Genomic DNA, 14,814 nt, shown 5'->3' with positions numbered 1-14,814 from the left:
TACTTCAACCCTACATACTTACCCATGCATGTTGTTTAAGTGTTCACCACGACCCCTCACCTATAGCACATCAACATTTTTGCTGTTTGAGCTCACAGAGTGGTCTACGACTGTGATATTTCATGTGGACCATCTGTGTGCCCAGCACAGGTTTACTCATTTTTTACCCACAGATATCTCTTATACCCTTAAGGGCAATTGTGACAAAGGCCTAAAATATTTTTAGGCTAATGGGGCTGCAGATGGGCTTTCAAACTAGCTCAAACAAATCAGATTATCTGAGAAAAACAAACTTTGGTCTTAATCCAGATTTCACTATGTTTTAAGAGGCATTTCAAGAGTGTTGGTGCTTGTGTTAGAAGACGTTTTTGTGTTTAGTTTCATTTAAAGAACACAGCCCAGGAAAACTATTCTAAGATCAAATTAAACTGAGTAATATTCTCACTTGTACTACACTGCTTTAACAACTGACATGTGCATTGCCTGAAATGGTAATTGCAAGTTGAGCCCTCAGTTGGAAGAAGTGCATTCTCGTAACACACTGCCCATAAATTTCCGTGAGGCTTTGATGGCTGTTGTGATCCTTTATGTCCAGACTTGTTTTACAAGCTGTGAATTAAACCAAACCACAGCCTTTGGTCAGAGTAAAACATGCTCCTTTTACAGATTCATTTTCCTCTGACAGGGCTGATGGATAAAAGTCTTGGGTGGAGCATCAATTTTACAGCTTTTGCAGTTTAAAAGCTTGCTGTGAAGTGCGATCAGCGCCAGCATTTTTAAAGTGCTTTGTCTTGTCGCTTTTCTTTTTAAAATGACCAACAATCAGCTCCAACTGATGCTCCCAAAGGGTTAACTTTAACAAAGCCACTTTCACAGAACTTCTTAAACACGTCGGTTTAATCCGTCTTTGATAAAACAATAAACTAACAGTGTGAGAACTTGATAGAACTGGAGTAGCTCATATACTTCCTCATGTTCATGCACAATGTGAAGACAAACCAAGAGTAGAGCTTCATAGTTTTTAATTAGGATCTTAGTGAGGTGTGTGCATTCTCTGTTTTAAATGCACCTTACTGAGAACATCATATAATCAATTAATCTTTACTGCTTTTGACTTTACAGTTTATTAAGAATAAAGAGAAAAAGAACAGAATGAATGTGCTTCCAACATTCCCTGTGAAAAGTAATTCGTAAAAGAGAAAAGATGGTGAACGTTTTATCTTTTCATTACAACTGAGGTTGTGTTTCTGCATACTTGAGAGTGTATGTGCGTTTGCTGCAGTGCCCCTGCTGAAGGGCAAACCGTAAGGACCTGGCCAGCATGATGGAGGCCTCATGGGACGTCCTGGGGTTTATAGATCAATACGTTTCCTCCTGCATCTCCCCACTCTGCCTTGCTGTCCTTACCCTTCCTCACCCCCCACCCCGACTTGACTTTGAGCTATTTATGGTATCTCTGTAAATTAACAAGACCCCAATCAATAGGCCAAACTTACTATCCTTGTTCTTCCCTTCCTCTTCTCGCTTTGCATATCTGCTTGTGTCAGCTCCTTTTTCCTGGAAAGATACAAGTCTTTGTAGTTTCCCTTGTTTTCGTGAACTATCCCAAGTCCTAATCTCTCCAGAGGCATTAAAGTTTCCAAGGTACAAAAAGGAAAATGACAGAGGATTAACGATAATACTCTTTAGGCCTTTACCAATACCACAACTTAACAATACCGTTCTCGTACCACTTTTTTTTTTTTTACTCCTTGCATGTTGAAGGAGTAATAGTTTTCCTGCTTTAACAGCCAACAGCTGTAACAAGTCTCTCTAGACCACTTATAAGGTTTAAGTGTGTTATATTAACACATTTTTATGACAAAGGCACACCCACTTATTTCACTGCCAAGTAAGTTTTCATAATATATAGACTACCAGCCCAGTTTTTGGACCTTAATACGTTGGGATGCCCCTTCAAAGAAATATGTTATATACCCTAAAGATTTTTAATATGTTTTAACCCAGTGCTACTCAATTATTTTCTCTTACCCCCCCTTACAACTTTCTGTTGCAAATATAATTAGTATCATTAGTCAATTTGCTCAAGTTAAACAGATATCTTTTCAAAATATTTTACTTTTAGTATGATTAAATAATAATTTTAAAAACTTCTAGAAACTTCTAAATAACCAGTTTATATTATTTTTTCTTTTTTTAATTTGAAAAATAAAAAAAACAATGGTTTTTACTTGTTTCCTTACACAGAAGTGAATAGGAATTCTGGCTCTTCTCAGAGACTCAGTTCTTTTACATTGGCTCGTTGTAAACAGCGGCTCTTTCAGCTAACAAATGTCTTTTTTAGGTTGTTTTTTGCTATATTCCATTTTTTATCAACTACTATGTAGGATTATGCACAAAATCCATAACTAATGTAAACATGTTTTTATTTATATATATGTATGTTATGTATATGCTGTTATTTATTCCATCCAGATAAAATTTACCAAATAAATGAAAAAAGAACTAACTATTAACTATTCAGTTTTTAACTCTACATTTTTAAGCTTTTTCCTTTTTGAAGTGAACAATACAAAACTCTGCAGCGACAACCCAAAATACAAATTAAAGTGTACAAAACCAATACATAAAGACTTTTATTCACAATAACGTTAAGACAGACAAAAGTGTCACAGCTTTGAGGATGTAATCTGGTTCTTCTGTCAGTAATGATCTGCTCCGTGTTAGAGAAGATTATCTCAGTTCTCAGGTGTCTGCACATGTTGGTTGTGGAGCCATATAGAATTATTTCCTACAGACTCTCTTCTTTCATACTATCAATAAAAGTCAATTGATTCCAGTTTTTTCGTTTCTAATGATCTAATTTTCTTTACGTTTTGTGTTGATGTTGTCTCTCTGTCCCACACACACACATCCGCAGTGCCAATATGCGCCGCGCTCAGCTTTTTGTTTCTCCCTTTCTTTCAGTTTCTCCACTTCTTTTCCTTCCCGTTAAATATTTTTCCATTAGAATTGTTGAGGTTTAATTCAATATTTGCCCTCTCTCTGTGTGGATAACACGGTCACTGGTGCTGTCTTCCGATCAGCTGTATAGTAATTAACATAAATTGCATGATTCTAGGTTTCTATAATGTCTAATTTCTTCCTAGAACTTACAATTGTACAATTTCATTTTGTAAAAAAGTTCTAGTATGTATATTATCTAATTTTATGTTTTATTCCATCTTTTTAGTTTCGGTTTTACTATGAAACCAAAATAAAAACATCAGTTTCCACTCCTGCTTTGTATCTGGTGGTATTTTTCGTGGTTACTATGGTTTGCTCCAGTATTCAACAATAGAATGGAGTTGAACACAATGGCCCCCTGACCCCCACTTCCTTTAGTAGCAACCCTGTTTAACTAAGTGGCAAACCTCTCCGAGGCCATTGTGACCGTATCAGTGTCTTAAATCCCTGTGGATGGTCATACCTTTGCATCTAATCATCTATCGATGGTTATCATTATTTCTGCATTGTTAGTGGCTGATTTGTTACGCTGTCGGTGCAGTGATGAGTGTACAGAGAAGAATGTGCTTTGTCTAACAATAGACAGGAACATTAAAGTTTTGTGAGAAAGTGTGAGAACTACAATATGACAAAAATGCAGATGGTGAAGGGAGAAGGATTACTGAAAAACTAAGCAGGAAATGTTTGTTTTATAGTGGAAATTTTATATTTGTTGCTTTGCTTTACTCTTTAACACAGGAAATGTGGTCAACTACACCTGACTGGACAAAGTCTTTGAAACTTGTGGATACGCATTACAAACTTGTATACAAACGTCTCCTCTGTGATTCTTCTTAGCTCAAAACAGATTATTGTACTTGTGTAACTTGTTTCTTTACTTTCAGCTGTATTTTGGGGAGACATCGCTTTAGATGAGGAGGACCTGCGCATGTTCCAGATTGACCGAACAATAGACCTGACACAACACACACATACACATTCACATCAGCAGGGGCACACATCTGGTAAGTGAAGGCAATATTTTATCATCATCTTCCTCCCTTTGATACTTCATCATTTATTTACCTCAAAGTAATTTATACAGTCAGCAAAGTAAAAGAGATGTGTTTTTATATAAGGTGGCGTGGGAGAACATGAAACAGTGAAAAAAGGATCCTTATACCTACTTCTGGAAAGAATACGAAGATACGGCTTTGGTAAGTAGTTTGTAGCTACTGGAATGTCTGGATTACTAACTCAATCTGTTTTTGTTAAGAGTACTTTTAAAGCCTTGACTCCTATTGTTGCACTTCAGCTCTAAAGTTACCTTAATTCGTTAGTTTCTACATAAAAGCAAGAACGTAAGGAACATTTGTCATTTTTTATATTGATCCAACACCACATAAACGTAACATTTCTCTAAGTTTGAGTTTTTCCCTTCAGGACATCAATCCATCAATGCAATTGGCTCTAAATTGAAAGTAAAAGCCACAAATGTTTAAATACAAACTCAAAAGTGTTTTGTTTTAAAATAATTTTCAATTAAATTAAATCTGGGTTTTCATCCAGTTTAAAAGTTTGCCCACCCCTGGTTTAGTTCATCACATGGCTGATGTGTCCATAGCCTGTTGTTGTTCTTGATTGATCTGCCATTATTGCAATATTCAGGTTCTGTAGCTGCAAAACTCCACCAAATCAACAATTTGCATCTTCAAGGCTTGTAATAGCTGGCAGTTTTGATAACGCTTCATGTTTTGGTATTTTCCAGATTGGGACCAGAAAAGTTGAAACTTTTTGTTAGCAAATGGGATTGAATGACTTTTAGTCCGCTCATGTCCAGTTTGCCCCTATAATTTCTTTTTAAATGCTCATTTTCACGTTCTGATGTACCTTTTGTTCTCAACCTTTTTGAAATGAGATAAGTGTTTTGAATATTACAATTACTAAGACATTTTCATCAAAATGAATAAAACTAAATTAGACTTATGCTATCACCCTAACTTTCTCATTGTAGATCATTTATCCAAGAACAACAGCAAAGATTCCACTAGCATAAAGAGTCAAACTGCGAAAGCTTTGAATAATGGTAAAGTTATGAAGAGTCGTATTCCTCGAGCAGCCACATCCCGAGCTGAAAGGATATGGCCCGGGGGAGTCATTCCGTACGTCATCGGAGGAAACTTCACTGGTAAGCAGCCCCTCTAGGCTGTCGCCTATTACCAGTCAGCAGTAAAGTACACGTCAAGTGTGATTGTGTAAAAGCAGGATGTAAATGTGTGTGTTTCAGGTAGTCAGAGGGCCATGTTCAAGCAGGCCATGCGTCACTGGGAGAAGCAAACATGCGTAACCTTCATTGAGAAGACAGACGAAGAAAGCTACATAGTCTTCACCTATAGACCCTGTGGGTGAGTTTGGAAGACGTCTTTGTATATCTTGGATTGTGTGTGTGATTGTGTACCTCGAATTCGCAAGTGACCTTGTCACAGTGAGAGACGAAGCGGTCACTCAACAATGGCTCTGCTTTCCTTCCTGTCCTGCTGCTGTTTCCCCGTCCCACCAATCACACCACTCCGCTGAAGTGTTTGTATGTTCCTGCAGTCCGCTGGTTCATACGCGGCAGAAGTGCATTGTTCTGTCGAGTGGCAGCACGGTGGGGTCAGAGTGTGTTTGTACAGTGGTGACACTTAACTCCATGGTGGTTGTAAGTTGTGAGGCTTCAGTTGGGCTTGCCCCCCTCCTCCCAAGACATATTGAATAGAGGGTTAAAAAATGCAGCAGTCAGCTTAGCACTTTTGCTTTAAATGTCTGGGAAGAACTCCAGTGCTTCAAATTGGCGAATATGTGACACATTTAAGGGTTTTTTTCTGATGATGGAGGACATTTGTAAAAAAAGTTAAGCTTAAAATAGTTTTTTTCTGAGTATTTCTTTATTCACATTTTTGTGAATCAGAAGCAGAGAAAAAATGCATTTTAGAAAATATTGTAGTTGTAGTTGAAAATACGTATTGATGGATTCTGATGCATCCACTTGTACGGGTCTAGATCCATGTACATCTTTATTTTCCTCTGAGCTGTCATCTGGATCAGAACTGTACGGCTGGATAGCTCCAATACTGCTCGCCATTTTTGTTGCACCGTTAGTGTTAGCTTGAATGAGTGAGCTAGCGGTACGGAGTGTAAACAGAGAGCTAGCAACAGGAAGGGGAAGGGGGGCGGGGTTGCTACACACCAACGGTCCCTCCCACTTCTCACAGGTAAATTTCTAGCAAACATTTACCTCTCTGCAAAAACTACACTAAAAATTAGGAAACATTGAATCAATTAACAACAGTTTTGTAATTTGTTACTTTAAAATGATTCATTTTCATCAAATTAAAATATTGAATTGATGGTTTACTTAACTCAGCAACTCAGCAACTCAGCAATTGTTAATTGATCCAAGGTTTCACTTTTTTAAAATTTAGAAGACCACTGGAAACACTTAAAAGAGATTAAAAGATGATTGGAGTGAGTTTTAAGAAGTTACATATGAAAAGTACCTTTCAACATAATACAATATCAAAATCAATATTTTTTTTTATTAAACAGTACAGTTGAAGTTTCTGTTTTCTATCACATTTTATATATATATATTTTTAAAGTTTTTTGAGTGTTTGAAAAATCCAACTAAATAAATCACAAATTCAGATTTTTTTTCTCATGTTCTTCTCTGACTCCTGATCCTGATCCTGCAATCAGCTCACTGGATAATTTTAATCTGATTTGCTGGGCTGGCACCGATGTCTCTGCTAAGCAGAAAAAGGGGTTTGTGTGTTTGTTGAGTATAATGTGTGAATTTCTGCGGTTTATTCCCATCTACTGGAGTGTATTTGATGTGTCTATATATTATAATATTTTATATATAATATTTTACCGTATGTGTGTAGAAAGCTTTTTTCCCTTTATTGCAAAATTGTTGTATACATTGTTTATTTTTCTCTTTGTTCTGTTACCTAGATGTTGTTCCTATGTGGGTCGTCGTGGCAACGGACCCCAGGCAATCTCCATAGGCAAGAACTGTGACAAATTCGGCATCGTGGTCCATGAACTTGGTCACGTCATAGGCTTCTGGCATGAGCACACACGCCCCGACCGTGACGACCATGTGACCATCATCCGGGACAACATCCAGCCAGGTGAGCCTCCTTACCCAGAAGGCACCTGTGTCTCCGTTTGAAGCTGTTTCTCATCCACAGACAAGTGACAGCGTTCATAGACTGTCCATTACAAATTCACACTCACGTCTGAGTGTGGAAGTGCTTTTTGATGGCTGTGAAGTCACTTAGATGGTTTTCACAGTAATCTGTCACTTCACCTTAAATCCTCTAAGCAACAGTGCGACCTGACAGGTGTGACATTAAATTACACATGTTGGAGCTGAACACAAGTTTTATTTAGAAACCTGTTCGCACTTCCAACAACAGCTTGTTTTCAGCAATGCCCTTAAAATGCGTGTTTGTCTTTTTTTTTGTTCTGAGTTTGTAAAGAAGATTTTTTTTCATGAAAATATGTTGTTTTATGTTTGTGTGCACGGCATGCAATATCCAGGGCAGGAATACAATTTCCTGAAGATGGAGCCAGGGGAGGTGAATTCCCTGGGAGAACCATATGATTTTGATAGCATCATGCACTACGCCAGGAACACCTTCTCACGGTAACCAGCGGCTACACCTTTCTTCTTCAAATTTACAAAACTTATTACAAACAAAATTATGTGTGTTTCCAATTTTATCACAGGAAAAATGACATATTCTGTCATTGTTTTTCTGATGTTTTCTTATTATTGTCAGCAGTTTAAAGTAAAAACTTGTCTCTAACTTTCTTTGGTTGTTTTTTCCCAACACACTTACAATCCATATGTATCACGGCAAGCATGTTTGAGAGCAAGTGGATTCAATTGTGTTTGTCACTTTGAAGCAGCTCATAAATGCTTCATTCCTGCAGAGGAGCATAAAAGAATGATTGAACAGACTGCAAAAATGTCTACAGTGGACTTACAAAACAATAAGCAGCAACGTTTTTCTGGCATTGAAGATTGAGCTTTTAGGTTCAATACATACAAAATATAACCACACAAAAAACTGCTTAATGTGAAGGTTATAGTTTGGTTTTTAATGTTATTTTTACAAAGGTAACTTAATATAAAAGATAAAAACCATGGAATGAAGATGAACTTCTTTGATGTTTTCTTTAGTGGTGGTTGTTTAATGCTAAGTACATGCCGGGGATTACCTTCTTGAACGTGCATTTAGCCCATGGTGTTCATAATAAACAAACAAGGAGGTGATTCTTCTTCTTTCTCTTTTTCCACAAAGACTTGGTGTTGTATAATTCTGACCGGGTAAAAACCACAGTTATACATTTCCCCTTCATGATCAATTTCAACTACTTGGCCCTTCCATTAATGTAGAAAGTCCCTACCAAATCTGAGACCCTGATCGGTCAAAGTTAATATGGTTTAGCTTGCAACACACTTTCAATGACCACGCGTTTTGTATGTAAAGCTGAAAATGGTTGTAAAAACATGTGTAGCTATGCGTGACTACAAAGGTTTTGAAAGCAGACGCCTGAAACTCGCGTTTACACGCATTTATGTAGACTTTTCATTGGAAGTGGCTGTTTAAAGGTTTCCGAGGCCGGTGTGAACACAGCTTAAGACCGCAACTACCTTTTGTATTTTCCAAATCTTTGACATCTGATTATTTATGATGTAATTTATGACATTTGCAGTTCTTCCTTTTTGGAAGATTTGTGAAAAATAGGCACTGTAGTAGGAAACTCTCGTTTTTTTAATTTAAACAAAGACATGTTAATACACCACTAATAATTCAGTTATGACAACATTGTAAAAATTGTTTGAAATCAAAAGCAGAGCATGCTAACAAAGCCTGCATATACGTAAAAGAAACTCTACTGAGAAACTTGTTGCACTTGATGATCTATTTCTCTTAAATTAGAAGCACACATATAGAACATATAACATTGTTCACTGTGCTTGTAAAGATAGATTTGAGAGTTGTAATATTTTATCTTCTGCTTGTCCTTTTCCTTAAGTGGGATGTTCCTCGACACCATTCTTCCATCCAGAGACGAAAACGGGGTCCGGCCTGCTATCGGCCAGCGGACCAGACTCAGCAAAGGAGACATTGCACAGGCAAGGAAGCTGTATAGATGTCCAGGTATTGATATATTTACTATGATGCCACCATGTTTGTGTTTTGATGTTGTTTTAGCTGGACATCTGTTTATTCGCTCTGATATTTTTATTTAAAACCGATCTTTTCTGTTACTCTCCACAATTTTTTTATATGTCACAAATAAACGTGGAACCACACACACAAACGCACACTCACATTTACACAGTCATTCCTTGCTGCACTTCTTGTTCACACCCGTGTTGTTCTTCTGATCCCTTGCGAGCTGTTCTGACGTGATCTGGGTTGACTCTCAATGAGCTGTGCAACAACGTCATAAAGGTTTACGATCACACATGGTGCCATTGATTAATGGCCCACACACAGAGACTGTTATAGTCCAAACACAACAAGACAGTCAGATTGTATGCAACTCCGAGCTTCATGCTAGTTTGTGTTTGTATTTCCTGTTTTTTTCATTGTGGTGAATAACACATCTGAATGGATCCATTTCATTTCACAGTTTGGTTTACTATTCAGCAAAATGTGATATAAATGTATTAGTTATTTTCAGTTTAAAAACTGTTTTGCTTTTGGTTAGGAAAAACAGTTTCAGAGCATTTAAACTGAGCAAAGTTTTTATATTAAAAAATATGTACAGTTCTTACAGCTACTATTAAGTAAATTTGTCTTTCCCTTAAAAATATAAGAAAAAACAGATAATGAACTTAACCCTTTTTAACTATTTGTATCATATTTGATACACATATTTCTGAGATCTCTCTCTCATTAGCATAATCTAAACTCCCCTTAAAAGGGCCATACAATGAAAATTCTACTTTTTGAGGTTTTAAGTGCATTATACTGATCATTCCCCTCTATAAAGCACCTCAAACCGTTCATGCTGACGTCAGCACGATGTGAACCGTCCCCTCCAGGAAGAGTCTGCTCTGCTAGCACCATCCTCAACACCAACATTCAATTTCTCCACTGAGCTAGCGGTGATCAGCAAAAAACTTTAACTTTAGATGCAGAATACCCTATATCTCCCAATTTTGTTCTGAACCAGTGCAGCGATAGCCATGGCTACTAAAGGCAGATATATGGTATGTGCATCTATCTTTGAAGAAATTTGGATACTGTTCATTTTTGTGGGAGAAACGAAGAAAGAAATTCTCTAGGATAACGCCATGAAATCTTTTTACCTCAGGGTAGGAAAAAAACTCACGAAAAATAGTTAATATTTCATAAATAATTTGTTTTTTAGTGTTGCCAAAGGTAATATATGATCATATATATAGATATAGTTTACTCTGAAAATTAAGAAAATCCCAGTATGGCCCCTTTAAAACCCACATTGGTCTATATTTTCTGCTCTGTAGTTCACAATCATTCCACTAGGTCAGGGATCTGCAACTTTTAACAGTAAAAGAGCCATTTGGGCTCATTTTCTACTGATCAAAACCCAGAAGGAGCCGCATAGATTTACTTCAACTTTTAAGGAATTTGTATTTACATTCATTAAGTTATTTCTTTTTAAATAATAAATATAAATTATGTCTATTTTTTGGCACGAACAAAAGCAAAAATATAAAAAGAAACTATCATCTTTCAAAATGTGATTTTTATTTTTATTTTTTTAATGTTTGACAGAAGCTTAGATAACTTATTTTTCAAAATAAAAGATGCTCTGTGCCTAACAGGATCACCTCAGTGCAGCTCTGGACATTTAACTATTGGTGTGCAGCATTTTAACTAAATAAATTAAGTGTTCTGTCAATTTTTTTTATGTAGTGGGCTTTACAGGGCTAATGAAAATAGTAAAGTTTAGTTTAATTTAATCATCTGACTTTTAAACCTACTCATCATCAGAAGACTCACACATGACATAGTTAACACACCTGATTTAAATAAAAGTGCTGATCAGCTGAAACCCTTAAAAAGCCAGAATCCCTTTAAACCAGGTGTGTTGGAGGATGGAAATAAGTAACACATGTAGGGCAGGGGTCCTTCAGACCCTTCCTCTTCATCCCAAACTCATCCTCTTACAAACACTGCACTCCTACTGTCCAGACTCTTCTGGAGGATGCATGTATCTGTGCTGCAGGATATGGAGATCCCAGATGGTCATAAATGTCTTTATCAAGGAATGTTAAATCAAACGCAGGGCTTTCTGTTTAACAGCTGAAGCTTGACAGGGTAATGTTTCACAGCAAAACATGGTTGTTAAGCCTTTTACAAAGATTTAAGATACGCAAGGTTGCACAGAAAAAAAAAAAAAAATGACTTATAGCTACAAGTTATTGCTATAAAGATGGATGGAGAAATGGGTAAATCCTAGGAAGAAATTTGTTTTTGTCTGACTTTGGCTTATATTCCCTTATATTGTTGCATTTTTGTCTTCTATGAAAGTTTATGTATTTACCTCATTTAGAAAAACAAGGTCTGCTTTGAGAAAGACGATTTTTTTTTTATTGCAACTCTTCAAAATAATTTAAATGTATTCAGGCTTTGTTAGCGTGCCCCAGCTGGAAATGGATACAACCTAAGCCATTTAAGGTCATATTTAAACGTTTCCATATTCTCTGACAGATGAACTGAGCCCCAGGGCATTGTGGGGGAATACAACGGCATGCATGATAGGATAGGAGGGGCACATTTGGCTAACCTCCTTTGAGAGAGCAAGCCTCCGTTAAATCCAGAGAATGAGAACATAACCGTCTGACAGTTTTCCTCCTATGCATCTTTGATGATGATTTACAATCGGGGAATTCTCAGTCCGGTTAAATGGGGATGGGACATGTGAGTAAATAAACATGGAGTCTTTTGTGGAGACGTGAATAAGAGAAAAAGCAGTTTGACTGATGACTCAAGAAAATGGATACAATGATATTGTTGTAATTCAGAAAACATTTTTTTTTTTTTAAATAAGGCAGTAAAACATTCCTTTTTTGATACAAATATCCATCAAACCAATTCAGCTCCAAATTTACCTTGAGGACACACTTAGATCATTTTTGAGCTATTTTTTATGTGTTTATAACATTTTTCTGCAGAGCTGCAGGAATTCATTAGAAGTTCACCTCTGAGTTGTGGGTGAGACTGTTTGCATGGAGTAAGCCTGCCCCTACTTCCCGTCATCCGTCTGCTTACACACTCTCCCACTAGCTTACATCCCCTCACAACTCCAACATATAATTAATGGTGCAACAATAATGGTGAACTATATTGGAGCTATCCAGCCGTGCAGTTTTGATCCAGATCTCAGTTCAGATGAGGAAAATGAAGATGTGCATGGGAAATTAATCTATTTGTCTGCTAGTGGATGCATCAGAATATTAGCGGAGCAAGGAGCTTATGGGATAGTGTTGTAGGTTCTTCGTCACAACTACAAGCTTTTTCTAACGGCATTTTTACTTCTGCTCCTAATTCACAATGATTCAAGTAAAGACGATTTTCGAAATGCAATTTTGAGCTTAAGTTTCTCTATAGATGTCCCTGACTGTGTTTTAGACCACAAATGGTTACTTTAAAAAATGCTTCCTTGAAAGGGTTTTGAAAATTCATGCCTATGAGTAAATAAAGATGTTCATTTAATCAGACCGAGTGTTAGCATTATCCTTTCTATAAGAAATCCCATTAAACGTTAGCATCAAGCTAGCAGACTTTAGCTTTATGTGCTAGATTGATCTCTACTTTTATGGATCGATTATTGATCTATTAATTGATTTTATCAACCCAGCTTTAGAAATAATACTTACCTCAAGCATCAACTCTGTGTTGTTGTGTGGGTTTCAGTGTGCGGGGAGACACTTCAGGAATCTACCGGCAACTTCTCGTCCCCTGGCTACCCCAATGGATATCCATCATACACACACTGTGTCTGGAGAATATCTGTAACACCTGGAGAAAAGGTACACACACACACAGTCGCACAAACACACACTCAGCATCCCCCCCTGCAGTGCAGAGAACTTGCATGCATAGCTAAGCATAAAAAGACACTGACAGAGCTGACAGAGTAGCTGCTATTGATGAGGTCTCAGCACTGCAGATCTCACCCTCCTCTTCCTTTTTCAAGGTGCCCTCAAATATGCAAAAATACTGGATAAATGGTAGCTCATGTGTTTCTACTGTTGTACTTGTTCAGATTGTTCTCAACTTCACCACTATGGACCTGTATAAGAGCAGTCTGTGCTGGTACGACTACATTGAGGTTCGGGATGGATACTGGAGAAAAGCCCCTCTGCTTGGTAAGAAACATAACTAAGATGAAAAAAGTGACATTTTTTAGCTTAACCTTTAATTATATTTAAAGATAAATCAATTTTCTTTTGATTTAGCACTATTGAATATCAATTTAACCCTTTCTGCTGCTTATTCTTTAATGTCTACTCTAGAGCATTTTTGGATTTAGATGAAACTGACCTTGAATTTAAGGCACTGCAGAGACTTCTGTGCTTTGCTGACACCACAGTTTAAAGTGTGTATATTCAGAACTAAAAAGCTGCACTGATGCATCTATGGTGAATAAATGCCTAAATGAGAAAACCAAGTCAGTGCCAGAAAAAGCAGCTGAAGGTGGATGAGACGCCAAGATGCTTCACAGATGTTTGCTCTCCACCGAGACAGGATTACGACTTTCTTAAAAATAGTTTCAATGGGGAAAAAATCCCCTTGTTTTGTTGCTTGTACATAAATAACGTTGCAGCAATTTCATATTCATAATGTAGAGTTATGTGTTTGTCAGTGGGGTGTGTGAAAGCTTTGCTGGTTTCTTGTTCAAACAGAAATGAAGGAGGATTTGTTTGATTCATTATGGTCACTTACAAGTAAAAACACATTTTCTATTACTTTCTTTGTTGCATCATTTTACAAGAATAATTTTCATCCATAGTCATTCTTAATGCATTTGTGTGTGTTTCACAGGCAGGTTCTGTGGAGACAAAATCCCTGAAGTTTTGGTATCTACTGATAGCAGAATGTGGATTGAGTTCCGCAGCAGCAGCAACTGGGTGGGGAAAGGCTTTGCTGCTGTTTATGAGGGTAAGACTTCCAGAAAAGAGTTAAAACAATAAAGTGGCCGCATAGCGTTAAACGAATTCATGATTTTAAAGTTTCAGAAAGCAGCTTTGGCTCTCAGTCGGATGTCCTAGTGACTTTCCAAGAAGTTTTCCTCGCGGCTTACATTATTCATGGCGTACACTGAATGTGTTTCTGTGTCGGTGATCATCACGGTTGATGCTAACTCATCTTGTCTTTGTCGGCTCACTCACTGTCGCCTCTTTTGTGCAGCCATCTGTGGAGGAGAAATAAGCAAAGACTCGGGCCAGATTCAGTCTCCCAACTATCCCGATGACTACAGACCGTCCAAAGAGTGTGTGTGGAGGATCACCGTCTCCGAGGGATACAACGTCGGGCTCAGCTTCCAGGCTTTTGAGGTGACCCACTCCCTTTGTGTGCGTGTGTGTGTGTGCCTCAGGTTCGTGTGAGTGTTCTTGGGAATGTCTGGGTCAAATTTCATGCTTCTGTTGCTGCTAGAAAGTTAATAAAAGTGCTTGAGCGTGTGGAGATGTGTGTTTGTTTAAACTGTGTGTGTATGAGCGTGCAGAGGTAGAAACCGGGAGCTGAAGATCTATTTTATTCTATTCTGTAA

The 14,814-nt window shown here is 37.5% G+C and overlaps 1 protein-coding gene across 2 annotated transcripts in view; it reads left to right on the top strand.

Annotated features, from left to right (window-relative positions):
* Positions 1–14,814, top strand: part of tll1 (tolloid-like 1) — a 54,293-nt gene that overhangs the window by 20,673 nt on the left and 18,806 nt on the right. For both annotated transcript variants that reach the window (XM_024259615.2, XM_036212084.1), the window contains 11 exons: positions 3,891–4,010; positions 4,125–4,202; positions 5,000–5,173; positions 5,273–5,390; positions 6,982–7,160; positions 7,573–7,678; positions 9,079–9,203; positions 12,957–13,072; positions 13,309–13,411; positions 14,088–14,204; positions 14,454–14,599. In XM_024259615.2, the coding sequence (XP_024115383.1) occupies positions 3,891–4,010; positions 4,125–4,202; positions 5,000–5,173; positions 5,273–5,390; positions 6,982–7,160; positions 7,573–7,678; positions 9,079–9,203; positions 12,957–13,072; positions 13,309–13,411; positions 14,088–14,204; positions 14,454–14,599 (1,382 nt within the window). The remainder of the gene's footprint in view (positions 1–3,890; positions 4,011–4,124; positions 4,203–4,999; positions 5,174–5,272; positions 5,391–6,981; positions 7,161–7,572; positions 7,679–9,078; positions 9,204–12,956; positions 13,073–13,308; positions 13,412–14,087; positions 14,205–14,453; positions 14,600–14,814) is intronic.

This window comes from Oryzias melastigma, linkage group LG1, assembly GCF_002922805.2.
Source record: "Oryzias melastigma strain HK-1 linkage group LG1, ASM292280v2, whole genome shotgun sequence".
NCBI lineage: Eukaryota > Metazoa > Chordata > Actinopteri > Beloniformes > Adrianichthyidae > Oryzias > Oryzias melastigma.
Note: the sequence above shows the minus strand (reverse complement) of the source record. Positions and strands in the feature narration are given on the sequence as shown.